The 27,755-nt window shown below is 39.6% G+C and overlaps 1 protein-coding gene across 5 annotated transcripts in view; it reads right to left on the bottom strand.

The window, feature by feature from the left end:
- The window catches only part of EDIL3 (EGF like repeats and discoidin domains 3), a 287,431-nt gene that overhangs the window by 162,536 nt on the left and 97,140 nt on the right, over positions 1-27,755 (bottom strand). For 2 of the 5 annotated variants that reach the window (XM_083816853.1, XM_083816854.1), the window contains exons 4-5: positions 24,241-24,335; positions 4,333-4,362 (exon numbers count right to left, since the gene is read on the bottom strand). The exons of 1 other annotated variant lie outside the window; for it this stretch is intronic. In XM_083816853.1, coding sequence (XP_083672979.1) covers positions 4,333-4,362; positions 24,241-24,295 — 85 coding nt within the window. In that variant the 5' untranslated portion in view covers positions 24,296-24,335. Of the gene's footprint in view, positions 1-4,332; positions 4,363-21,660; positions 21,910-24,240; positions 24,336-27,755 lie in introns of those variants that run through there. 2 more of the 5 variants (XM_083816855.1, XM_083816851.1) reach the window with 2 other exon arrangements.

Raw genomic sequence — 27,755 nt, 5'->3', positions numbered from 1 at the left:
TATTCATATTCATTCTAGGGTTTACAAGAGTCAGAGAAAATTTTAGAAACTTTACTTCTACGAGATTATTTGGGGAGGTGGCAGGGGGAAGCACTGTCAGAGAAGCTAAACACTACCCCAAGAACAGAGGATGGGAAATAGTATTATTTTATCTCTTTGATTAAACAGAAAAAATAAGTCCTAGTTTTGATCCCAACCACAGGTCAATTAAAAGTTTATAATGTTCATAAAATGTTCCTGTAATTGTCACAATCTTCACAAAAGCAGTGTGAGTTGCAATTTATTCTACAGTGTAATTTTTAGTAAGTAAAGGTATAGTTTGGAAAACTACTACATTACATGTTACCCTCCAGTTAATCTTCTCATCTTTCCTCCCCTGCAATTGTTATACTAAATATGGTTGCTTACCTAAGAGTATTTATGCGACAGTCTAAGGTACTTGTAGTAACTAAATTCTGGGCCTTGCAGCTGGAACTGCCTGCTTGCCTCCCCAGTGACAATACTGATCAGAACTGGAATTGGGAAGTTAATTACACTACATTCAGATAAATGTTGTAAACTGGATGAAATGGGCTGCTGTTTTGGGAAAATAACAAAATCTGCTAGCTTAGAGAACTTTGCTTTCTGCCCATACAAAGCACATCTCTTCAAGATGACCACATTCCCCTGAAATTTCTGAGAAAGTCTCCAGGTGCCTCCATGGGGCTTTGGATGCATTGTCTACTTGTTTTTCAGCACCCCTGCATCTTTCAAGTCATGACTGCCTTCCTACTATGAGGAATAATATCTGTTTTAAGCAGAACACACAGCTTTATAAAAATCAATACAATCTGAGAAATAAGTTATATTAGAACAACCCTGTAAAAATGCATTAATCTTTTACTTTAAAAACAATTACGTCTGGTCAGATATTGAAGTAAAATCAATAGGAGCTATAAATTAAAAAGCATCTGATGAGCTAGTATTGCTTATTAAATTTTAAGGTATAAATAATATTTAGTTGAAGAACAATTACACTTTATTCATAATTTTTCCTCTGGAAAAGTAAGAACATATGTTTATAACATGGGTTTAAGTATAACTTCATTCTCACGTGCACTTCACCATATTTAAAACTGTACACCTGCTTTTAATGCAACTGGCTGCTTTTGATTTTGACTTCTTCAGGAACAAAAGTGTATTTTAAAGTTAAAATATATATTGTGCTTCCAGGTTGCACTTTCACTACAGGTACTTTAAGCTCCACTCTAGCAAACACAAGCCTAAACACATGCTCACAAAGACAACAGGTCTACTACGCACTGACCGTTAAATGGACTATTCAGATATACTAACTTTGTATATAAATGCCTTGCTGAGGATGATTCAAAACAAGGTATGCACAGCTGTGCTAGTAATCATTTTTTCATCTTATGAAATTTCTAAAAAAAATAATATCTATACTTGTATATGCCTTATTTTATTCACAGTCATGTTTCACATAAATATAGAGTTGGATTATACTCTGGTAATATCTAGGAGAAGAATTTAAGATCCAGAGTTTGCTCCTGAAGGCAAAGATCAGAACTGTTTTCCCAACGGTACCCTTTTTAAAGAGGAAATTTTCTTATGAATAGGGAAAAAAAGCTCATTGTGCACCAGGAGAAGTCTAGTCAAAATAAATCCTGAAAAAAAACTTCAAATTCATCTTTTTTTTTTTTCAAAGAAAATAATTATTTCAAAAGTAATTCCTGAAAATTCAAATGATGTGAAGCATCTATATCAAACAACCAGATTAAATAACAAATAAATACTTTTGCAGGTATTTAGTCATGCTCCCTTGTAACATAATGTCTGAGAAGCTGAGATTTATTTGCACTAATGTTTACAAATCTGTGTTTTGTCTCATATTGCAAATTTACCATGTAGATGCTAGAGGCATTTGCTCATTTCTCCGATTCAGAGAAAAAAACATTCTGGTGCTCTTTGTTTTTATATTTCTAGCTGATGATTTGTCCGTGTGGGTATATCTATCTGCACTGCTGTATCAGTGCAGATCCCACATGTACACCCCTACTGCAAGCAGCATCCTCTTATGGCATAACTAACATGAAAAGGTCACTTGTGTTTCCATTAAGAATTTTCATATAAAAATTTATAATGGTATAGCTATTACTGTACAAGTAATGGTGATACTTATTTTGGATGTCAACAAACCCTGAAAGTGTGAGAAATACAGTAATACAAATAATGACTAAAAATTAGGTGCAGTTCATTGAACCAACCACAGTTAAGTAAATTGAGTTTGGAACATATATGACAGAGTCTTGGAGGAAAATATTTGAAAAATACTTCTGTGAAAGATTCACCCAGATAATGGGTGAATTCAAGGGGATTATGAAAGTTTAGGAATATTATGTGATAGAACAATGCTCAAGACATTCATTGTAAATTTTTGTCTGAGCTCTGCTGAACACAGGAATTATGTGGAGGAATAACTAAAGCAGCAATACAGGGCACAGTAAAACAAAGCAGCTAGAGGTGGATAAAAATAAACTATTTAAATGAGTACGAAAGCAAGCGTAAAACTCTGTTGTCTGGCACTCCAAATGGCATAGGTTCCAGGAAAGCTGAATATAGAACTTGTAGGCTTCTGTCAAACTACTGAAATTTCAGCTAGTGAGCCTAGCAGACAGCTGTAGTGGAGCCCATGTGGCTATCTTATAAATTTCACTTCCCTCCTGTTATGCATTTTCAGCTGACTTGTCTAGTTAGTTTGGCGAGCTCATGGACATGGGCTGTCACCAAAAACTGCAGTGTTGTTCAAAATGGAAGGAAGCAGGCTCTGTCTTCCTGAGATGCTCCACTGGTTGCAACAGGAATGACTATTTATCAGTGTACAACCACAGCAAGATTGTATTGGACATTACTGCAATGCGTTAAGATATACCTCAAAAGACTCTCTACAAAATGTGCATACCTACATCAGCTCCACAAGGAGAAAAAAAAAAAAAAAAGGTGCTTTTCTTTCATTCCTATCTAAAAAAGGGAACAGACAACCTCCATGTTATCTCCTTTCGTAACTGACTCTTCTATTAAAAAGCTGCAATAGCTATTAGCATATTTTCCATTAAAGTTTCAAAACTGACACATCTCTCAAGAAACGAATAGTTAAAGTCTTATTCTTTCTAAAGCTCTTCCTCTCTTTGTTTTGTAGTTGTTTTCCTCATCACAGTCATGCTTTCCTTCTATTCCACTACTGTCTTCATGTTGAAAGCTCCCTTTTGCTTCTTTCTCTGTTCAGTGCTATTCTTAACTATTCTGCCCCTCTCACATCCTACTTGTGGCTTTGTTCTCAGTCCTTTCATTTATTATTCCCCACCGTATCCTAATTACTTATATTGCTCCCAATTTGTAGGTTAGTGTTGTAAACAGTTAGTATTAAATCCTTCATTGCCATTTTCCTCTTTTTTGTTCACTTTTCATACCTTTTCTCCTTTGGTCCTCTGGAGACCTTTACTTCTTTTAACAAGCCACTATAAAATAACTTCCTATTCATCTGATGTTTCAGCTCACTAAGTTTATACAACCTAATGCCATTTCAAATATGTTAATCTGTTTAGCAGCATTCTTCCTTGGTACATCTTCCTTTTCTTTAAATACTCCCAAGCTAATGGATTGCCACTTAATTACAAATAGTTAATCTTTGCAATAGAATAAGCACTACGTGTTTGTGTCTCTTAGAGAGCTCCTAAACTAATTTTTATGACTGTGTTGTTAACTGTTCTCACTACTTGGCAGTCTGTCAATGGAAATAAAAGTTCACTGAGCAGATATCCATGCCACAGTTTGCTGAATGTTTATTTTGAGCTGCATGCTTCTGCACCCTCTGCCTTGCCCTTCTTTCACTCCTTGTTCCCAAGCTGTGCTGTCTTGAACGATGCAGATCATGCAGCTGATGGAGCTTCACCAGCATAAAACCAAATTAAAAACTAGCACAAAAACTGATGTTTTTTGGATTCCTGATAACGTCTTACCTAGCCTGTTGTATAAAGCCCCACGTGCCAGCTTAACCAATGAAAAAATATGAAGGAAGAAACAAGTGGCAGGGGAGATTTTGAGTTATTACTGGAGGAAATGTTCACCAAAGACTATCTCCCTATCTCCTGGTGATTCTGAACTGAGAAAAAGAAAGCCAAAAGGAAGGGGAGCAGACAGAAAAGAACCCAAAACTAATATGAATATTTAGCATGTATTATGACAAATATAAGCCTGGTCAAAATATATATTTTTAAAAGGTAGCTCTCAAGTTACGGTCACCACGATCGATGTGTAATCATAAATTCTTCATACCTGCTGAGGTTGGTTCCTCTTCAATGGAGGCTGTGCAAATGGGGGGAGTGGGGACAGGGCCAGGGGTGGGGGAAGGGAAGAGAGGGAAGGGAGAGAGAAAAAAAAAGAGAGATGAAGAAATCCAAATAATGCAAATTGATTTATTAATTAACTTTTCTTAGTATAAAAGAAATAAAACATCATGAAAGAATTGATTATTCTATCTCATTTGATAAACTTGAGTAACAGATGTTTCATCGAAGTAAAAAACTGATCTAAAATGCGTTAAGTTCTTGGTTTCTATTTATAACTTACACTCGTAGGGTTTCCCTCCAGTGGGATAGGCTCAATACTGTGATAGCAAGGCTGAATGGAAGAGTTTTGTTTAACCTCTCTGCCGTCATATTTGCTATCAGAGCTAGCTGTTCCAGTACTAAAAAAAGTGCAGTTCTTAAGGTACAGACTGCATTTTTTTAAAAAATCAGCTGCAGGACCCCTTATTTAGTTAGCTAACAAAGACTTCTGCCTGATGACACAGAGACACAGTCTACATCTTCTTCCCATCTCTTCATCACCCACCCCTTATGCATCCATCCATTTCTTCTCAAGTTTGTGCTGGCGGTAATAGTTCCATGATTCCAAAATTAAACAGTTAAGGAGCAAATCTGGAAGGGATTTTTTTGTTTGTTTGTTTGTTTCTCCTCGTAGAACAAGGGGGTGCCTTTTTGATGCTCCAATCCAGCTGTTTACTGCCTAAGGAAAGCAATTAAAACAAATGTCCATAGCAGAACCTTTCCCTTTTGACCACAGGTAACCACTAAATTGCTTTAAGTTACCGTCAGAAAGCACCTTTGACTGTGGACAATCTATTACCCATACATACAAAAGAAAGAAACAGACATATTCCCAGTAAAACTATATTGTAAAAGTACATCTGTGACCTACTTCTTTCCTTGCAGTCAGTATGTTTTATATACACATGCATCATAAAAATGGTCTTCTTACACTCTTGAGAAGTTTTCAACAACAGAGAAAGCAACAGTCAAGCATTTCTCACCTGGGCACTCTAAAAGCACCGTGAAGTCTGAGACGACTCTCCATAAATGTGATGTAGAGACCCACTTAAGATAGTAAACACATCTACCTGTACCATATTTTTTGTCTTTTAAACAGTCTCTTCTACCAGTTGAAATGTAAGCTGCTTCTGTTTGATTTCTTGCAGAATCAGTTCCACAAAAAAAAAAAAATCCAAAGAAGCCCTCTTTTCAGCCTGTCAGCGTACCCATTTACTTAGGAGCCTGGCAGAGTGTAGAGTACAATGCTCCTACATCCCTGGGAGACATTCATCCACCCTGATGGATGGCTTCAGAGCTTGCAGGTGGCACAGATAAAGATTTCAAACATTTTCACAAAGATCAAGTTTGGTAAACCATGCCTTTTTTTGCCTTCAATATCATTTCATGTATATAACATATATGTACTGCATTTAAGTAAAATGTGTTGCAGGAGAAGATTTCAAGATGACAAAAGAGGGAAAATAACACCCTATTGTTCTTAAATTAATACTATACACCATTAATTCAATGTTGTACATTAAAACAGCTAAATGCATGAAAGGAAACTGAGTTTTTAAATCTTGAGAACAGAATCAGAAGTAAATAAATGGATTACAAACTCAATCAATCAAGGATGTTAATACTTCTTAAGGAATCAGTGGCAGAGAGGAAGACTAGACAAACTGAGCACACGATGAAGTTAGAACTTCAGTTATTAAATTTTGCAAATGTCAATAATTTCCATTATCTGCAAGAGGAATTGCTGTTTGAGCAACAAATAATTAAAAATGATAGTGACACTGCATTAAAACTGGTTAAACAGAAGTATTCAATTATATAAAGACTATTCATTCCAGTAACAATTTTTTTTAGACTGCTATTTGAGTATTATATGTAGAATTAATTATTGTGATGAACAAACACTAGCATTAGCAATTCAAAAATAGATTCTGTTATGACTCTTATGGTTGTTTCAATGGGAACACTCTGCACTTAGGTACACATCTAAATAAAATAGGATAGCTGAATCTCAGCTGAAATAAATCATTCAGATGCCAAGACAGCTAGACAATGTTACTTCTCTGTTTAATGAATTACTTTTGACTATTTGACTGCTGATTTAGGGTATATCAGACACAGACCGTGTTTGTTCCTATTCCATGGGTGCTGAATTGTCTTACAGATAACCATAATGACTGTACTTGGTAGTCTCATTTTTTTTCTCGAAATCACGTGCAAGATAATAAAGTTCTTTAAAATAATGCTGTAACCTTTAGTGAGACTAGAATTACTCAATGTATATCTTGTCAGAGATGAATATATTTAAACACAAAACCCTGACTGGCTGAATTAACATGCTACGAACTCAAGTGTCACCGATGAAAATTAATCCATTTTCCTCAATGTGGTCTAATGACGTGCCAAGTTACATGACAGGAGTTCAGAACTGCTTTTGTAAAAGGCAGAAGACCTACTTCTAGTTGTCAATAATGTATTTCTTAATCCTGGACAGGAATTAAAGATGCATATTAAAAAGCAAATGTGAAAATACAGTTATGAACTTGTTTGTACTTCATGCATACCTTCTTTTTAATCAAATGAAGTTAATCTCTTGCTGTATGTGTATTCTTTCATGCCACACAGCTTGATAAACCATATTTAAAAAACCAGCTTTCAGTAAGCTATTGAATACTCAAAGAATAAACATTTTTTGCTCTATCATACCACCTCAGATGCAATGTCAGCTCTCTGCTTTCTTAGTTAAGTAAATGCTATAAATTACCATGCCAAAAATTTCCTACACAATGCCACCTTTTTATTTTTTTTTCCATCAGCAGTGATTTAAAACTCGAAGTTATTTTTAAAAGTTGTTTGTACAGTAAGCCATCTCCATAGTAATTATCCATAATTTACTTTCTTTACTTATTTCAGAGGCGTGGTTTATGGAGTCATCTGGAGTTACTTTGCTGGACTGATGCTGACTCTCTACACCAGGCCGTGAATCAGAGTAAGAAAGGTCCCCTCCTCCCCACTGCATGGAGGAGCTGGGTGTCTCACAAAGGCATCCCCCAGCAGCTGCAATGGACGTGACAACAGTCTCACATGATGAAGATATGAACTACTCTGCAGCTCTAAAGTGTTTTTAATAATATTTTTCTTCCCCTTTTAATGGATCCTTGACAAAATTTAATAAGACATATGGAAGCACAAACATTGACTATTCCCTTCTTAAGAGAAGATCAGATGCACATTTGGGAAAATTCAGTCTGTTTTTCCTCAGATGTGAATAATACTGGAAAGATACTGGGGAAAGAAAACAAGACGGGCTGATTTAGAAATATAATAAGGGTACATATGCTCCAACATACAGGAGCTTGAGACAGTGCTTGGATAATATCTGAGCAACTATTCCAAACTTCAGATTATTCCTGATACAATGCTAGAAGGCTGGACAAGTCTGGAAAAAATCTTAACTCTGACACACAGGAAAGCTGAAGTGAACCTCATGAGGTTCAACAAGACCAATTGCAAGATCTTGCACCAGCAGTGTGCATTTGCAGCCCAGAAAGCCAACCATACCCTGGGCTGCACCAACAGCAGCGTGGGCAGCAGGGCGAGGGAGGGGATTGTCCCCCTCTGCTCTGCTCTCGTGGGACCCCACCTGGAGCCCTGCACTCAGCTCAGGAGCCCCTAGCAAAGGAAGGACAGAGGCCTGATAGAGCAAGTCCAGAGTAAGGCCATGAGGATGATCAAAGGGCTGGAGCACCTCTCTTTGAGAAGACAGGCTGAGGGAGTTGGGGTTGTTCAGCCTTGAGAAGAGAAGGCTCTGGGGAAACCTCATAGTGGCCTTCTAGTGCCTAAAGTGGGCTGCAGGGAAGCTGGGGAGGGACTCTATGTCAGGGGGTGTAGGGATAGGACAAGGGGGAATGGCTTTGAACTGAAAATGGGAAGATTTAGATTAGAAGTTAGGAGGATATTCTTCCCTCAGAGGGCGGTGAGGTCCAGGCCCAGGCTGCCCAGAGGAGCTGTGGCTGCCCCATCCCTGGCAGTGCTCAAGGCCAGGCTGGATGGGGCTGGGGGCAGCCTGGGCTGCTGGGAGGTGTCCCTGCCCATGGCAGGGGGTTGGAACTAGATGGTCTTTCACCAGCCCAACTTTCCAAACCAAACCATTCTGTGATTCTCTGATTCTGTGGTACTATGAGGGAGGCAGAATCAGTCTAACAGTGTATCGTATTACATGATACAGAATCACAGAACCACAGAATGGTTGAGGTTGGAGGGGAGCTCCAGAGATCATCTAGATACATTACGTTATATCTGAGTTTATATTAAGGTGTGTCTTAATTTTACATTAACGTGAAATATGTTTGCCCTTAACATGAATAAAATGTATGAATCGTGTAAAAGAATAAACTTAGATATTTGTTCACATCTCTGTGGAAAAGACTATGCAAGAGCTTTGCAAAATGATTCAGATAAACCACCTGTGAACAGCAGGATCCAACTTTTTCTGAATGCAACTTCAAAAATAAATGATATTCCACTCAGCATTACATCTCAGGGTCTCTGAGGACCTGCATGCTAATGCAGCTGATTGACTGACTTCCCATAAACTCAGCATCAGTCATTATGACTTCAATGTTAATTATACAGATGTTTCATTAAAAATACCCACAGAGTTAGTTTGTCTCTTCATCCACTCCCTAATCCTCAGAAGTCAGTTCATTTTTCCATAAACTGGCTAATTTTCTTCAGCTCACCGCATGCCCCTGTGGGCAGTTTTGCCACTATGGATGTGGCAACCCTTCATCACATCAAGCAGAGAGTTGGAACAAGATGGAGAGGCTCTGCAGAGGGATCTGGATAGGCTGAACTGATGGGCCAAGGCCAACTGTATAACGTTCAACAAGGCCAAGTGCTGGGTCCTGCACTTGGAGTAAAACAAACCCCCTCCAGGACAGGGGAAGGGTGGCTGAAAGCTACCTGGTGGGAAGGGACCTGGGGGTACTGGTCGATAGCTGGCTGAATAGGAGCCAGCGGTGTACTCAGGTGGCCAAGAAAGCTGATTGCATTCTGGTTTGTGTCAGGAATAGTGTGGCCAGTAGGACTCAGGAAGTGATTGTCCCCCTGTACTCAGCTCTTGTGAGACTGCACCCCAAAAACTGTGTTCAGTTTTGGGCCCCTCACTACAAAAAGGACATCGAGGTGCTGGAGTGTGTCCAAAGAACAGCAATGAAGCTGGTGAAGGATCTGGAGAACAAGTCTTACAAGGAGCGGCTGAGGGAGATGGTTTTATTTAACCTAGAGAAAAGGAGGCTCAGGGGAGACCTTATCATGCTCTACAGTTACCCTAAAGGAGGTAGCAAGGTGGGGATCGGGCTCTTCTCCCAAGCACCAAGTGATAAGATGAGGGGAAATGGCCTCAAGTTGCATCAGAGGAGGTTTAGGTTGGATATTAGGAAAAACTTGTTTACTGAAAGGGTTGCGAAGTATTGGAACAGGTTACCCAGACTAGTAGTTGAGTCACCATCCCAGGAGGTCTTCAAGAAAGTGTAGATGTGGTACTTAGTGACATGGTTTAGTGACGGACTTGGCTTTGGGACTACACTAGGTTAAAGGTTGGACCAGATGATCTTAGAGGTCTTTTCCAACCTAAATGATTCTGTGATTCTATGTTTATCTATAAGGTAATTGTCATCCCAAGTTATTTACAGTGGAGAAGCAAATCCCAAGAAAAACAGGTTTTTTTTTCAAGACGAATAATTTGCTTGTCTCCATTACGATCAATTCGTACCACCGTTTGAATCAAAAATTAGCAGGTCACTGAGTAATGTTCAGCAGTAACACAGGAAGTTTGTGATGACGCTATACTGAAGATGGATAGATAACATATTAGGTAAGGCCAATTTTTAAGCTTTGCTGCCTCTTCCCCACCTTCCCTTGCCTCTCTTTCTTTCACCTGCCATTCAGAAACCTGGTCTAATGATGTGATGCTTGGGGCTGTTGCTATCTTCCACTCAGTAATACTAAATAATTAGAACTCAGTAATACTAAGCATTAGAACTGAAATGCACAGTAGGAATTACCATACAAACATTAAACTGCTTTGTATCTCTTTTCAATTTTCAAAGTAGGACACCTTTCTTCTTCTCTGCTAGATATGAGACTCCAGTTATATATTCTAGTTTAAAATATGATTGGCAATGAATCTGGAAAATGCACCATTTATGACAGTCAGTCAAATATATATCTGTTAGTGTGAGTTTTTATTTCAATTTTACAGTGAGGTTGGGTTTGTTCTTTTACTGTATGTCTTTTTCTGTCTAGAAAGTGTCCTACTGGGACACCAGTACGTCTTTTGACATTCACAGGCCCACAGGAACAGCTGTGCCTCCTTCTATCTTCTGTTGGCTAAGTTGTGTTTGCAGCTATTCTTAAATAAAATAACATCAAGAAATAGGACATCAGGCAACCCACTAGTGCGTGTCAGCAATCACTCACTATGAACTGACCAAACTGTGCTTGAACGATGAATGGAAAATAGAAAAATTCTTTAATTAAGAGTTCCCAGAAAAGCCTGTACTACTTCATAAAGTAAATCTGCACTCTTCATAGGTATACATTCACTGAGAACTTAAAGACTATGGAAAACATATTCTTCCTCTCATTATTTTATTTCAAGAAAATCACTTCAAAGAAAAAAACTGGGTATCTTAGCAAAATTTCAGGTATTGCTGAAATGTAGAGTATTAACTTCTTTAAAATGACAGTGGTGGAAATACCAAGAGTAGTGGTTAATTCATCTCCAAAATTTTTCCTCGTTTTCTAAGCATCAGGGTCTGGTGCTGAATGAGAAAATGTTTAAATATGAAATAAATGTTTCCAAAGATTTAGTTGGCAGGCTAAATTCTATATTTTTCAGAAGACAAGACTAGATAATGATTTTTGTGTTTCTTGCCTTTGCATTTACAACTTTGTAGAACAAGGAAGTCAATGCAGCGCTTAGTATTTGGCAGGATGCTCTGCTAAGGAAAACAGAGTAAAAAGATTTGTTTTTAAAACAATTATTCAGTTCTTAGTCAGTTGCAGTTCCTGCCAAAGTTTCAAGTGCTGCCAAAGGCACAACGGTGCTTAAAGCTGTAATTCTGAAACCAGGAGTAGTCTGTCATGACTTGAAATATTGCTCAATTCTACATACACACACACACACACACACAGTGCCATATGCACTGTTTCAAGAAGATGTGCATGTTCCAAAAGAGCAAAAAATATAATCAGGAAATATCCTAGTGCTTTATGTACAAAATCAAATGTTCTCAAACAGCTAAGAGACTAAAACCATAAATCAGTGTACAGTAGTCTTTGTTCCTTTAAATTTCTGAGAGCATTCTCCAACAGCATAACGTTAAAATTAATTTGTAAAAAAAGCTATAAAATATAGTTATGTTTAAGTACCTATCTGCTAGCATGTGCTACACTAATGATTCCCAAACCTATAGATAATATTCCCATAGCTACACATGGAAAGCCTCGCCTTCCAAGCCAAATAATTTAATATTTTCATACATCAGACACATACCTAAAGCTTTTTCACTTGGTTGTTTTGTGTGTCTGAAGGGAATTTTGACCTGTTATTCTTATGTGAATAGAGAATTTGTTAAAAGTATAATATATCACACTATAAACTAATAATAAGGATGATGATAATGATCTTATTTTATGGGTATTCCCCCTCTCGGGGAAAAACGACAACAACAAAAACATAATAAAAGCCAACTCTGATGCTCACAATGTGTTTGAGTCTGGTTTTGGACTTGCATGGGAGGCCAGGTTAACTATCCCACTGCAAATGTGTGACGAAGGGCTTGATTCAGGCTAAGATAAATGTGCCCGAGTCCCATGCTAGATTTACAATTCCTTTGTATTAGAGGCTGCAAAATCTGTTGCATCTCAATCCGAGCAGATGACAGACAATGACTGAGAGGGCAGTTTGGTCTCCTTTTGAGAACAGCTTACTCAGAGCTTGACAACTGCTGCCACTCTTTGTCCAAAGGAGGAGAGCAAAGCTTTCTCAAGGGTACAAGATTTCAACCTGAAAAAAAATGGGATGGAGATATGTGATGGCTGAACAGAGTTTGAGCATCAACAAGTCTTGCACTATAAATAAGAAGGTCGTATCATACTAACTGATAATGAACTAGAAGGAAAAGTTCCAAGAACCAAGAATGGAGATGATATTAGTAATATCAGTGCTGAAATACAACAATAAATTTTAGCTGTTCATACCTCAGAAAGGAATCCAATAGAATGAGAAAGATTAAAAAAAAAAAACAAAAAAAAAAAAACAGTGCTCAAGACCAAGCAGAAAATCGCAGTTAAGACAACTCAACCCCAACTCTACATGATGATGGTAACATCAAATACCAACTTAAATACATGAACTTTCTGTGAGACTATTGTGCCATTCCTTACCATAGATTAACCTCAATCAGCCAGTCTTCTGCCAACAAATTACTTCCAGATTGACCATCTTGCCTCACTGAAATTAATATTAGGAATTTCACACGGGAAAAACTAACAACTTTCAATCCCTAAAATTTCAAAACAAATACGCATCCTGCAATTTTCAGTGCTTTCCCCAAAACATGGCAAATTTTTGGCAAATTTTCTAATATATTAGTTACAAACTTTGTATTGCCATCCTTTCTGGAGATAGAAGCTATATAAAACAACGAAATAATTTCATTTTTGTATGATATGAGCGTTATCATTATATGAAAAGTTTTTAGATTGCATATAGACAAAAAGAAAAATATTCATTAGTGACTGTTTAATAGAACATACTTCAAGACTAGATACATACAGTTGCTTTGTTTGGTTTATAGGCCCTACAGAAGAAATACTTTTATTTTATTTTTTAATCCAAGTCTATAGTATGCTTTGCAGCATGACTGAGGGTCAGCAGACTGCTTTACAGAGATAATTTCCATGCAACACAATCTTCATCACAGAAAATGAGAGCTGCAAATTGTATAACATGCCAAGAGGAAAATTCAAAGGAGCAGATGGAAGCTGAAAAGAGGACGTGGAGTTAACAGAAGTCCCATGCAGAGAGACATACTGCTTTTATGTGGTATGTGTTTTTAGTAGTTTTTTAGTAAATTCAGGAATGAGGAACGGGAAATACCCCATTATAAAGCTACAAGGCATGGATACAGGCATAAAAGAAGTGAGGACCTGCAAGAAAGGCAGACCAAGTATTTTTAAACAAATAAAACAATATTTTGACTGCTCAAATAAATTTCAAAGACTGGAACACAGTGCTTAAGGAATAATTGACATACTAGTGTTCACTTTCAAATTTTCTGATTGTACCTGAACAAAAGAAGGTCCTAGGACCTTTGAAGTCAATGTAGGCTTTAAAATTAACTTCAGTACAACTAGAATAAATGACTAAATGCATATGAATCTGCTGCCGTTTAACATGAATATATAAGCTGTAAAATATATATAACAGGATTATAGAATAGTTTGGGTTGGAAGGGACCTTAAAGACAATCTAATGCCGACCCCCTGCCACGAGCAGGGACACCTCCCAGCAGCCCAGGCTGCCCCCAGCCCCATCCAGCCTGGCCTTGGGCACTGCCAGGGATGGGGCACACACAGCTTCTCTGAGCAACCTGTTCCAGTGCCTCACTGCCCTCTAAGTAAAGAATTTCATCCTAACATCTAATCTAAATCTCCCCTCTTTTAGTTTAAAGCCATTCCCCCTTGTCCTATCCTTACACCCCCTGACATAGAGTCCCTCCCCAGCTTCCCTGCAGCCCACTTTAGGCACTGACAGGCCGCTGTGAGGTCTCCCCGGGGCCATCTCTTCTCAAGGCTGAACAACCGCAACTCCCTCAGCCTGTCTTCATAGGAGAGGTGCTCCAGCCCCTTGGTCATCCTCGTGGCCCTCCTCTGGACTTGCTCTAACAGGTCCATGTCCTTCTTGTGCTGGATGCCCCAGGGCTGAGCACAGGGCTCCAGGTGGGGTCTGACGAGAGCAGAGCAGAGGGGGACAATCCCCTCCCTCACCCTGCTGCCCACGCTGCTGTTGGTGCAGCCCAGGGTACGGGTGGCTTTCTGGGCTGCAAGCACACATTGCCAGCTCATTTTGAGCTTCTTGTCAACCACTACCCGCAGGTCCTTCTCCTCAGGGCTGCTCTCAATCCATTCCCTGCCCATCCTGTATTTGTGCAGGACCTTGCATGAGGCCTTGTTGAACCACATGTTGTTTACACTGGCCGACCTCTCAAGCCTGTCTGGGTCCCTCTGGATGGCATCCATCCTTTCCCTCTAGCGTATCAACCTCACCTCTCAGCTTGGTGTCATCAGCAAACGTGCTGAGGGTGCACTTGATATGATGTGGGCTGTGGTAAAACAGTGTTAAAAATGTCCAGGTTTTACGAACACTGTCCTCCTCTAGATCTCAAAGAACTTATCATGATTATGTCTGTTAAAAATAGACATTGGCCCACAAAAATATCAATTTAGCTAAAGATACCATCTGAGGCCATACTGAACCTGGACATCTTCAAACTTAGCACTTTGTTCTGCCCTAAATACAGGTGACAAAAAAAGTTTATTTTAAGCCTGGAGCAGTTTTAACAAGTTATTGTGTTCTGGACTGGTTTTACTGAGCATAGGAAGCTCTTCGCTGACAAGTGAATTTCAGCATCAGAAATTCAAGAAGACAAAAATACTAAAACATGTAAAAACAGATGTTTTTTTCTCCTACTGACTCCAGCATGGCTTTGCTACATACTGTTATACAGGCCAAGGATGATATGAGATATAAAAATCACGCTGGGTTAAGGTTTCTTTACTCCTCCCAGAAATGTCACATTTCTCTCAACTTGTTATCTGTACACTTACTATTCTTAATGTTTCAGAGAAAAAAATAAAAATCAAACTTGACTGTCAAGGCTACTTCTCATGAATAAATGAAGAAAATTTACATTGATTTTTCTTTTATCTTAATGAGTAAAGTCACTAGAAGTCAAAAGTTTATCAGCTTCTCTGATTTCAACCCTGTAGGAAGCATTTTCACAGCAGCTGTCAGCACCCCAGCGCTCCTCCACGCTTTCCAATTTTCACTAGTGTAGGAGCCAGCCCTATTGAATTTGAGCTGTGTTTTTGCAAGATTTTTTATCACTCTGTGTATAGAGAGTTTCTGAAACCCACCTCTCCCCTACTTTGCTTATGTTCCTCAGTGTGGGTTTATTCGTTTTCCATGCACCGTCCTTCAGAAGCAGAGTTCTGTCTTTTCAGAGGACACCTTGTACACTCACCAGTGGCTGCATCTCAAAAGCAATCCCAACCTGCACCTCCTCCCACTGTGAGAAATTAGAGCTGTTGTGCTCTCGTAAAACATGTCAAAAATCTGTCCTTTATTCTTTTTGGTTTTCCCCTCTTCCATGCTGTAAACGGATGGCACTTCTCTCGTGTTGCCTCCCTACTTCCAACTGACTATACCTCCACAGACATCTCTGCTGCACACCACTGCAGCCCCAGCACCTGGAAATGACTGCCTTTGCAGCCCATCACTAAACTGTTCATATGGTATGTTCTCCTCAGCACTTGGGATGTTGCAAAACGTGTTTTTCTTGGTCAGTTAAGGTCAGAATAATATAAATCAATACTTTAATCTTTGCTTCTGGGCATACAAAAAAACAGGGTTCACAGATGAAGCTGCATGGTGTTTTGAACAGCCGAGTACAAGACTGGTAGTCTTGTCTCTTATCCACTCTTATCTCTTATCTTTTACTTGGGCTCTTAAAGTACTAGCCTTCTGGGTTCCAGACATGGGAAAATATGGAAAAAATTAATATTCTTCTTACCAGACAAGAGAGGTTGTAGAGTCTCCATCCTTGCAGATATTCAAAAGCTGCCTAAATGTGGACCTGGGCAACCAGTTCTAGCTGTCCCTTGCTTGAGCATGGGGTTGGACCAGATGACCTCCAGAGGACCCTTCCAACCTTAACCATTCTGTGATTTTGTGTTTAAACACAATGTGTTTAAAGAATAGTTAACAGAAGAGCTGTGAGATGGTAGAGGAAGAAACTATATTTCCATAGTTACTCATCTTTTTTACTTTAAGTATTTGTTGCATGTCAATCTATTCATATTGTTTCACATTGCTATCTAACATGTATTTTAGGACACGTTGACTGCCATACTATCATTACTGGAATACATTACATTTAAAGGACTAACTACAACGACAGTGATGGAAAAAGCCCTACTGCTTACATAGTCCTTATCTCTAATGTTCAAGATAAATACATTTAAATTTAAACACAATTTAAATGCTGTGTTTCTGGTGGTCTGAGAAAATGACAGGCAGATATTCACATATTTAGCTCTGAGAAACCTTGACTGAAACACAACTTATTTTTATTACATTGAAGTGCACAATTGAAAAAGAATTTACTCATTTGTCTTCCCTACCATTAATTGTTTTCTTCAGGACAGAACCTAAAGAACAGTCTTTTGCTGTATTTTTCCCCCCATTCAATAGGAAAAATTAGTATATGTTAAGCAGAGGTGAAAAAAATGTTTACATTTGGGTCAACCTACACTTTCATGCTTGTAGTGAAATACCTCATTTTATTCTGAGCCCTTTTAGGAAGCAAAGAAAAAAAGGGTCATTTTAAAACATTTGGATTTTTTTTAGAAAGTTAGACACCAATCCACATTGACTTACAAAAATAAAAATGAAATTCATAAATATATTTTCATGAATATTTTTCCGAGTTTTTAGGTTTAACTTTGTTTCTGTTAGTTTTTAGGTCATAGATATACTTATTAGTTTTTAAAGTCAGAAATTCCTTCTGAATTTAATTCATATTCATGAATAATTTGCAGAACCCCCATGGCATTTTCCAGCTAATATGCATGTAAAAAACTTCAGGTTTAAAGACGGACGAGTTAAATACCGACAATGATAACAGATATAGTTTTACTACTTTTTCAATTTCTTAACTTTATTACAACATTATGAAAATAAACATGAAAGAGTATCTAATACTAGTATCTAATAACAAGGTAAATTTCAAATAACTCCACTGACTTAAGTAACAGACAAAAAGTAATCCCAAAATATTTTGTCAAACCTAGTTAATTTTTTTTCCTCCAAAACCTTCTTATGATGACTTCACTGAACAGCAGGCAATTCCCTTAAGGGATTTCATTAGAATATTAAATTTTAAATTAAACATGTATTTTAAAGTCTGTGTTAATTACAATCTACAGCATTCTGCAAGAACTTTCTACATCAAAGATTATTATGACTAAATATAAGACATTCAAGAAATAGAAATAAAAAAATGCAGTCATGAAATATTCATCAGGTGAGCAAATTCTTCTTCTTCATAAATATTCTGTTTTAACCTAGCAAATTTTAGCCATGACTCTGCAATAAAAAGATAAAATAACTCACTACATATATATGTAAAAAAAAAAAGACACACACACATACATATGTATACACATACGTATGTATACATACATACCCTCCTACTATAGGCTGCCAAAGTGTCTGATTGCTATCTGTAGCCAATGATTAAAGTGAATCAGACAATATTTGACTGAATTTCCTATACTTATGTTATCATCTTATTGATGCTTTGCACCACACATAGGTCTTTACATGAGATCCACTTTATAAATGTAAGAGTCACTGACTGAATTTATTGTCTCCTGGTGACCTGGAATAAGTCAGTCAAATACACGTTTATATTACCTTCCACTGACTGTGCTTCCCTTACTTCTTTGTACTTACTTACTTCTCTTTCTCTTTACTGTCTTGCAGTTTTTGAAAATTTTAAATGGCCTTTCACATCACTAAGGGCCAATTCAGACCTACATAATGCAGATATAAACTCCACCAAAATCACTGGAGTTTAGTCTTAGCAGTGCAATATCCAATCTAATGACAACAGGATAGTTCCTCTATAAGTAGGTCAAGGTTTCCTAACAGAAAGTGATCTTGTAAATTTTGCTGCCATTTTACCATGACAAAAGCACGCCTCAGTGAATGAGAAGCTTAATGAGGTCCTGGCTAGTTTCCAAAACATGTTTTAGTGCAAAACACTTCAGTCCTCATGCCATTCATGACCTCAAAAGTTTAGGGAATGTCAGTAGTTGCAGGTCTGTGGTAGGCTACTGTCCATCAAAGGGGCCAACCAGAAGTGTTTTATTGTCCTTTTTTTTTTTTTTTTTTCAACATTGGCAGAAACTTCTGTGATCCCCAGGGGAGAGGACAGCCCAATTTAAGGAGCTTTTTTTTCCTTCAGACAGTCTTAAACATGATTTATCAGGCAACTTTAAAAGTGACCAGTTGGCACCGTACAATCACCTTGGTGGACTGAGGAACTTGGTACAAACTAAAGAATGACAGCTGTTTGTTTTCTAATATCATTAAGGTGGTAAGAAGTTAATGCAAATCCATATTATCCATAAAAATGGAACCAGTAAACTGAAATCAAGCACACCAAAAATTTTCTGTCCATGTCTCGTCTCTTAATCTTCTCCAAGTCCTTTTGTCTTTGTTTCTTTGTCATCTTGGAGCTTTAAAAGGAACTTGTCTGTTTTCTGTATTGTTTTTTCTGTAGTGCATAGTGACATGAGGGATGTTTTGTTTGGTTTTAGATTAAAAGTACAAATTACTTTTCAAAAAAACTCTGAAATTCTTGCAAATAAATTAGTATTTTTTACTCGATAATATTTTTAACTTCCTGAACTTCCTGTACTTTCTGTATACTGTGTATGAATCATTCTCACAAATCGTTTACATTACTACAGTAGTTTGGGGATTTGTTTCCACCCTATGATTATGAGTGACACTAAATCTCTAGACAGCTCACATACCAAAATTCTTCCAGCTCTCCTACTCAAACAGGAAGTTGAATGAGGTACACATAAGCCTTCCATGTCATAGGTTCCCTGCTGCCTGCATTGGCCCTTCTGAGTATGAGCTTGTTTGCTGCTGCTGCTTTGCGATAGTAATAATATCCAATCTCATGACATTCAACAAGGCTAAACGCTGGGTACTGCACATGGGTCATAATAACCCTGTGCTGCTCTATGGGCTTGTGCATGAGTGGCTGGAGAGCTGCCCATCAAAAATATTGCTGGGGATGCTGGTCAACAGCTGGCTGAACGTAAGCGAGCAGTGTGCCCAGGTGGCCAAGAAGGCCTACGGCATCCTGGCCTGTATCTGAAAAAGACCATGGCCAGCAGAACTAGGGGGCTGATTGCCCCCGTGTACATGGCACTGGTGAGCCCACAGCTTGAATATTGTGTTCAGTTTTGGACCCTTCACTACAAGAAAGATACTGGGTTGCTGGAACGTTTTCAGACAAGAGCAATGAAACTGGTGAAAGTACTAGAAAACAAGACATATGAGGAGCAGCTGAGGGAAGTGGGATTGTTTGGTATGGAGAATAGGAGGCTGAGGGGAGACTGCATCACTTTCTACAACCACCTGAAATGAGATGAAGTGAGGAGGGTGTCAGTCTCTTTTCTGACAAGGTGACAAATGATAGTACATGAGAAAACTGTCTCGAGTTGCACCAGAAGATGTTTAGACTGGATATCAGGAAGAATTTCTTCATGGAAAGCATGGTAAGAAATTGGAACAGGCTGCTGAGGGAAGTGGTGGAGTTGCCATTCCTGGAGCTATTAAAGAGATTTGTGGATGTGGCACTTAGGGCCATGGTTTAGAGGTGGATTTGGTAGTGTTACGTTGATGGTTGGACTTGATGATCTCAAGAGCCTTTCCCAACTTAAATGATTCTGTGATTTCAAAATATTATGAAGCTTCATACTGCTTATCTTTCCTTCTTCAACATTGCTACTGAAAGATTAATAGGAAGCTTTATTTCTGTATTCAGGTTTTCTCTGGGTGTTCAACACACTAAATCACGCAGCCTTATATTGGTTCAAATGCACAGACCTGCACTCTCCTCTCCCATTGAGATTGCTGTTGATACTGTGCTCTGCACAGTCCTTTGTTGAGTTTGCAATATCCAGTTGCCTGCAATGATTATGTTGTATGACTGTGGCGGTTTTACTCAGATGCAGGCAGCTGAGATCCACCACAACCACTCTCTCACTCCCCCTCCTCAAAGGGAAAGGGGGAGAAAATACAATGCTAAGGGCTCAAGGGTTGAGATAAGGACAGGCAGATCACTCAACAATTATCATCACAGGAAAAACAGACTCAGCACGGGTCCCCCACGGGCGGCAGCTCCCCCCAGCCCCCCTGCTCCTGCGTGGGCTCCTCTCCACGGGCTGCAGCTCCGGCCCGGGGCCTGCTCCTGCGGGGGCTCTCCATGGGCCGCAGCCTCCTCCAGGCCACATCCACCTGCTCCACCGGGGGCTCCTCCACGGGCTGCAGCGTGGAGATCTGCTCCGTGTGGGACCCGTGGGCTGCAGGGGGACAGCCTGCTCCACCAGGGGCCTCTCCACAGGCCGCAGGGGAACTGCTGCTGCGTGCCTGGAGCACCTCCTGCCCTCCTGCTGCACTCACCTGGGGGCTGCAGGGCTGCTTCTCACCCCCCTCTCCCAGCTGCAGTAGCTAAGATTTTTGTTTTGCCCTTTCTTAAATCTGTTCTCCCAGAGGCCCAACCAGCATCGCTCATGCCTTGGCTCTGGCCAGCAGTGGGTCCCTTCTGAAGCCAGCTGGTCTCTTCTCACAAAGGCCACCCCTGCAGCCCACAGCTACCAAAGCCTTGCCCCCTAAACCCACTACAATGACTGCATGCAAAATTAATATCTATTCTTGCTCCATGGCTTTCTCATCAGCAATCTCTGTTTACTTAAAGATCTAAGAATTATTTTGCAGCATATCACCCGTTCCTTTTTAATATTAGGAGTAAATATTACAGTAATTGAGATCCCTGGATGTAGAGGAATACCAAAAGTTAATTTTGTTTCTTCTTACAGCATTGCTAAAACTGATGTGGATTAAGTTACCCAGTTTTTGTATCTACATTTCAGCAAAAACATGAAAATATCAAAGAAAGATAAAATGAACACCTCCGAAATGTTACAAGAACTAGAAACACTAGAAATAATCAGAAATAAGTGATAGGGATTTCTGTTATTTAGGTGATGGAAACACAAGATAGTGAAACATCTGATCACTATGCGTAATCAGATACAGAAAACAAATCCATTGCTGAAAAGATTGGAATTATGTGGTCCTATGGGTTACATACTACTATAGATTACAAATGATACTTACTAATCAGCAAGACTTAATTTTTCCTGGCTTCACTTGAACTGTGGAATCTGTTCCCTCCCCTTCTCTTGTGCTGTTTTGCTAGGCTGTTTTCATTCCTTTTAATCACACTCTTTTCATCACGTTGTTCTCACCAGGTAGGCCATTGCTATTATGCTTCACTGTGCTGCACTCTGGTTTTCTATTAATCACATTCTCATTGCTGCTCCTATTCTCACCAGACTGTTGTCACTGTGTTTCACATACCACATGCTGGGTAACGACATAAAAAAAAATCTGTTTCTATAAAGCTAAATTGGCCCCTTCTTATTCACATACAGGAGTCAACAGTGGATAAAGGTACAGATAAATTAGATCAGTTAAGTCATCCCCCCAGGTCCCAGCTCTTCACTCACATAACCAGTAGACTTCTGAGGTTCCAGGGAGACCTGCTCCAACAAACTAAGTGACTTCATCACAGAAAACGTGTCTTTCTTCTTGTGCAAGCCAAAGCCACTGAGTAACTTCACATGCCTCACAGGACAATCAGCTCCATAGAACTGATGTCGACATTTGAAAAGAAAGGCAAATGGTAGGCAGCAAACAGGGCTGTGATTTAGAGCTGCCAAGTCAAGAAGAACAGTGAAGCTACTATGGATCATTTTTGAATTAACAGTGCTCATGAGACAAATGGATACAATACTGTTTGTTACAGATAGAGTATGAAATTAAATTTAGAGGCAAATTAAATTATATTCAAAAACTATGCCATTTGATACAATCATGATTAACCAGATTATTTTAATTTTAGTATTTCTTTTCCCATACAAAGATTGGATCTTTCTCTATAACTATTGCCATTGGTTTGACTTCAGCAGGGCCAGAAGATGATCATACATTTTATTTCTTTCTGTATTTAAATTAAAGATGTATAAAATAAATGCTTAACACATCCAAATTCTAAAGTGGATCAAGATTCATAGCCTGCCATTTTAATATTCACATTCCTTATTTTAAGAAACTTCTCATTTCATGGTGTTCTGGTACTCATATATTCAGTTGCGGTACTTGAAACATAATTATTTAATGTTGGATTACTGATCCTTTTAAAGAGCTCAGGTACCTCTTCCACCCTAAGAGGGCAAGTGATGAACGTACTGATGTTTTGAAAGTATCTGTAATTTGGAATCTGATTGATATGTTTAATTACTTTGTTTATGCTACATTGGTCAGGGTCTGTTGTTTCAATATAACTGAGACTGATCCCAGTGACACCACTAGTGAGGACAAAGTTAATCTATTGCTTACGTTTGCTGCTGACTTAGGCTAATGTATTGTTCAGCTATGAGCTAATGACTCCTGCAGATGTTTCTTATTTCATGCCAGAAAAAGCAGAAGCTGAAATTAAATATTTTCTTTTTATGGCCATTATAGTTCCCCTTATAAATTATAGCCCATTCAGTCATATTTTTGAGTAAATCAAATGACACTGACAATGCAGTTTTCGTATCTGCAAAAGCTAATCTTACAGGACCAAATTCTGTCCTCATTAAGACTTTTCAAAATGAATGATATAACTGATGATTTAAAAGTGGAAAGTAATAAGAATTTTTAATCAAGACATACCCCTCTCTCTCTTTCAACAAGCATCTATTTGTACTTAAATATGTTGGCAGGTCTCCATCTTATTATTTCACACGCATACTAACCCCTACCTGACATGAAGAAAATCAAGAAGGCATCTTCAAGAATGCTTTTTTTCAATGCCATATTCAACTGCACTTTGCTATATTCTGAACTGGCTATAGCACTGTTTATTTCTAGATATCAGTAACCTAATACACTGAATTTTAGCTATTAAAAATATTATTTTCTTCTGTTTCTCAGGGTTTTAAGGCCTGATACAATAATGACTCTATTATAAGCCTTTATCATACCACTGCCTGTGCATACACTGATCTTTTGCCAGCCGAGGGCTGCAATAACTTCTAAAGAGCTTTTCTCAGGCATATCTATACAGCTATGGTCATGACTCTATAAGAATCCTTATTAACAATGATAACACTGTTTATCATAGTAGGAATCTTATTAGTTCATGTTGTCCTACAGGAGAAAGCTGGTTAGTCTGGTGGAAGGAGTCATCTACTGTGAGAACAGGGTTTTTATATACAGAACTAGAAAAAATGTTTTTTTGCCTATCTGAAAATGAGGGTTTTCATCTCTTATGATGCTTTTATTAATTAGCAAACAACTTTTGAAATAATATTAAAGCTTAAAGAAGTATCTTCCACTGAGGAGCTCCAAAATACTTATTTCTCTACTCACTATAGGTTCTCACGGAAGATTTGATTTTCTCCTTAATTAAGTGCAACTTCTCACTTTGTTTACAAATATCTTGCAACTGAGCTTTGCACTTCTGCTAAACTTCTAGTCACTGTAATTTTGGAATAATTTAAGAAATATGTATTTTTTACTGAATGCATATGTTACTATAATGTTGGAAGAGAACGGACAGAAAAGATGGCAGTTCTCCTGTTCCGGTATACTTCTAATCACATATTACCTTTGCCTCAGTTATGCCCTTTCTTGGCAGTTACCACTTACTGCATCTCCTGACACTCCAATTTCTGGAACCCCTGCGTCTCTTGTCTTTGTTCATCTGACATACTGCCAAAGCATGTGACTGCTCACCACTGCTCCTGTGAAGAACAAAGAACACAGGAAGCTGTGTCTGGATGTTCCAACAGAACAACCTTACAGATACCATCTTTGGCCTCCTGAGTGCAACCTCACAGGCAGTGTTCCCCTTCTGTCATTTCTCAGGGAACAGGACACTGTGCCACACTGACAGAGGCCACAAGACCAGATAAGTTGTTAGCATAATCTTGTTTGCCTACAGCTTTAATCCATTATGAGTAACAGCAAAGAACAGGGGTACTTCTGCAAAATAAACTTCTGAAATAACACAGCTTAACATGTGCATGCCCCTTCTTCCTGGTAAAATTGGAGAGGTTTGCACTTAAGAAACACATACATGAAAGACATTTTAAAGTATCCTAATGTCTGAGAATTGGCAGTTTTGGTTAGTCCCATCCTCCACGCCCTCCATTTGCTCCCACTGTATAGTCAGAGCTTTCTTTGCTTGATCCTCCCAGCAATACCTTCTTCATATGGTTGGATGGAACCTCTGAAACAACTCTTCAGCACAAAGAAAGGAAGGAGAATAAGAGCGTACCATGGCCATTGTTTTAACCACTGATGGTCTTTGCTACAACACATCTGACCATTTTGGGGACTACTATCATTTTTTTTGTGTTGCATTTTTGTTTGTTTATTTGGTTGTCAGCAAATGTTTCTGAAGTTAGTATTACAAACACAGAAATCAATTTTAAAAAAAAAAAGAAAAGAGAGAATTCACAATTTGAATATAGATGGAATCAGCAAAGCTTTGCATTCTATTTCTTTTTTCATCTCTTACATGCATCTCATTATACTGCTTCTGTTCCTCTTTCACAACAAACCATTCATACCTCTTCCTCTATTCATACCTTCCTCATTCATACCTTCCTTCCTCATTGAGAGTCTCTAACAACTCTCAATGTTTCTCATTGTTTGTACTAAGTAAGGATAAATATATTCTAGAAATGACTCATGCTGCATTTGAAAAGAAAAAATATTTTCCTTTGTTCTTGAAAAAATGTACTATCTGTGAATTAGCTTCTAACTAGATGCAAACATTTTGGCAGATTTCTACCAGCTAACTGAATTGGCACCATTGCAACCTCTGCTAAGGTCTGGGTCTCTTCTGATACAGCAACGAAAACAGCAAATTTCTAAGATACTAGAGCAGTACCCAACTTATTGATTTTCCATAGATTCTCCTTTTTAAGCAGAATTAATTCAGTTCTAGCTAGTACTTTGTTTGCCTTGTGCTGCCAAGTCATCCCAGAATCACAGAATCACAGAATCGTCTAGGTTGGAAGAGACCTCCAAGATCATCCAGTCCAACCTCTTACCTAATACTAACAAGTCCTACATTAAACCATATCACTAAGCTCAACATCTAAATGTCTCTTAAAGACCTCCAGGGATGGTGACTCAACCACCTCCCTGGGCAGCCCATTCCAATGCCTAACAACCCTTTCAGTAAAGAAGTTCTTCCTAATATCCAACCTAAACCTCCCCTGGCACAACTTTAGTCCATTCCCCCTTGTCCTGTCTCCAGGCACGTGGGAGAATAGACCAAGCCCCACCTCGCTACAGCCTCCTTTAAGGTACCTGTAGAGAGCAATAAGGTCGCCACTGAGCCTCCTCTTCTCCAGACTGAACAGCCCCAGCTCCCTCAGCCGCTCCTCATAAGACTTGTTCTCCAGACCCCTCACCATCCTCGTCGCCCTTCTCTGGACTCTCTCGAGCACCTCGACATCCTTCTTGTAGCGAGGGGCCCAAAACTGAACACAGTACTCGAGGTGCGGCCTCCCCAGAGCCGAGTACAGGGGGACAATCACTTCCCTAGCCCTGCTGGCCACGCTGCTTCTTATACAAGCCAGGATGCTGTTGGCCTTCTTGGCCACCTGAGCACACTGCTGGCTCATATTCAGCCGACTATCAACCAATACTCCCAGGTCCTTCTCTGCCAGGCAGCTTTCCAACCACTCATCTCCCAGCCTGTAGCACTGCTTGGGGTTGTTGCGCCCCAGGTGCAGGACCCGGCACTTGGCCTTGTTGAACTTCATACGTTTGGCCTCAGCCCATCGGTCCAGCCTATCCAGATCCTCCTGCAGAGCCTTCCTGCCCTCGAGCAGATCGACACATGCACCTAACTTGGTGTCATCTGCAAACTTACTGAGGGTGCATTCAATCCCCTTATCCAGATCATCGATAAAGGTATTGAAGAGTACTGGCCCCAGTACTGAGCCCTGGGGGACTCCACTAGTGACCGGCCTCCAACTGGATTTGGCTCCATTCACCACAACTCTTTGGGCCCGGCTACCCAGCCAGTTTCTAACCCAATGAAGCGTACGCCAGTCCAAGCCATGAGCAGCCAGTTTTTTGAGGAGAATGCTGTGGGAAACGGCGTCAAAAGCCTTACTGAAGTCAAGGTAGACCACATCCACAGCCTTTCCCTCATCTACTAAGTGTGTCACTTTGTCATAGAAGGAGATCAGGTTTGTCAAGCAGGACCTGCCCTTCATAAACCCATGCTGACTGGGCCTGATCGCCTGGTTGCCCTGCAAGTGCCGCGTGATGACACTCAAGATAATCTGCTCCATGAGTTTCCCTGGCACTGAGGTCAAACTAACAGGCCTATAGTTCCCCGGGTCTACCCTCGAACCCTTCTTGTACATGGGCGTCACATTTGCTAGCCTCCAGTCGACTGGGACCTCCCCTGATAGCCAGGACTGCCGATAAATGATGGAAAACGGCTTGGCCAGCTCCTCCGCCAGTTCTCTCAGTACCCTTGGGTGGATCCCATCCGGCCCCATCGACTTGCGTACATCCAAGTGCTGTAGCAGGTCGCCAACCATTTCCTCGTGGATAGTGAGGGCCACATCCTGCTCCCCATCCCCTTCCACCAGCTCAGGGTACTGGGTATCCAGAGAACAACTGGTCTTGCCGCTAAAGACTGAGGCAAAAAAGGCATTAAGCACCTCAGCTTTTTCCTCATCCCTTGTAACTAAGTTTCCCCCCGCATCCAGTAAAGGATGGAGATTCTCCTTAGTCCTCCTTTTCGTGTTGATGTATTTGTAAAAACATTTTTTGTTATCTTTAACAGCAGTAGCCAGATTGAGCTCCAGATGAGCTTTGGCCCTTCTAATTTTGTCCCTGCACAGCCTCACAACAGCCTTATAGTCCTCATGAGTGGCCCACCCTCTTTTCCAAAGATCATAAACCCTCCTTTTTCTCCTAAGCTCTAGCCACAACTCTCTGTTCAGCCAGGCTGGTCTTCTTCCACGCCGGCTCGTCTTTGGGCACGTGGGGACAGATCGCTCCAGAGCCATTAAGATTTCCTTCTTGAAGAGTGCCCAGCCTTCCTGGGCTCCTCTGCCCTTCAGAACCACCTCCCAAGGGACTCTGCCAACCAGTGTCCTGAACAGCTCAAAGTCAGCCCTCCGGAA

Source organism: Anser anser, assembly GCF_964211835.1.
Source record: "Anser anser genome assembly, chromosome: Z".
NCBI lineage: Eukaryota > Metazoa > Chordata > Aves > Anseriformes > Anatidae > Anser > Anser anser.
This window is presented reverse-complemented; position numbering and strand designations above follow the sequence as displayed.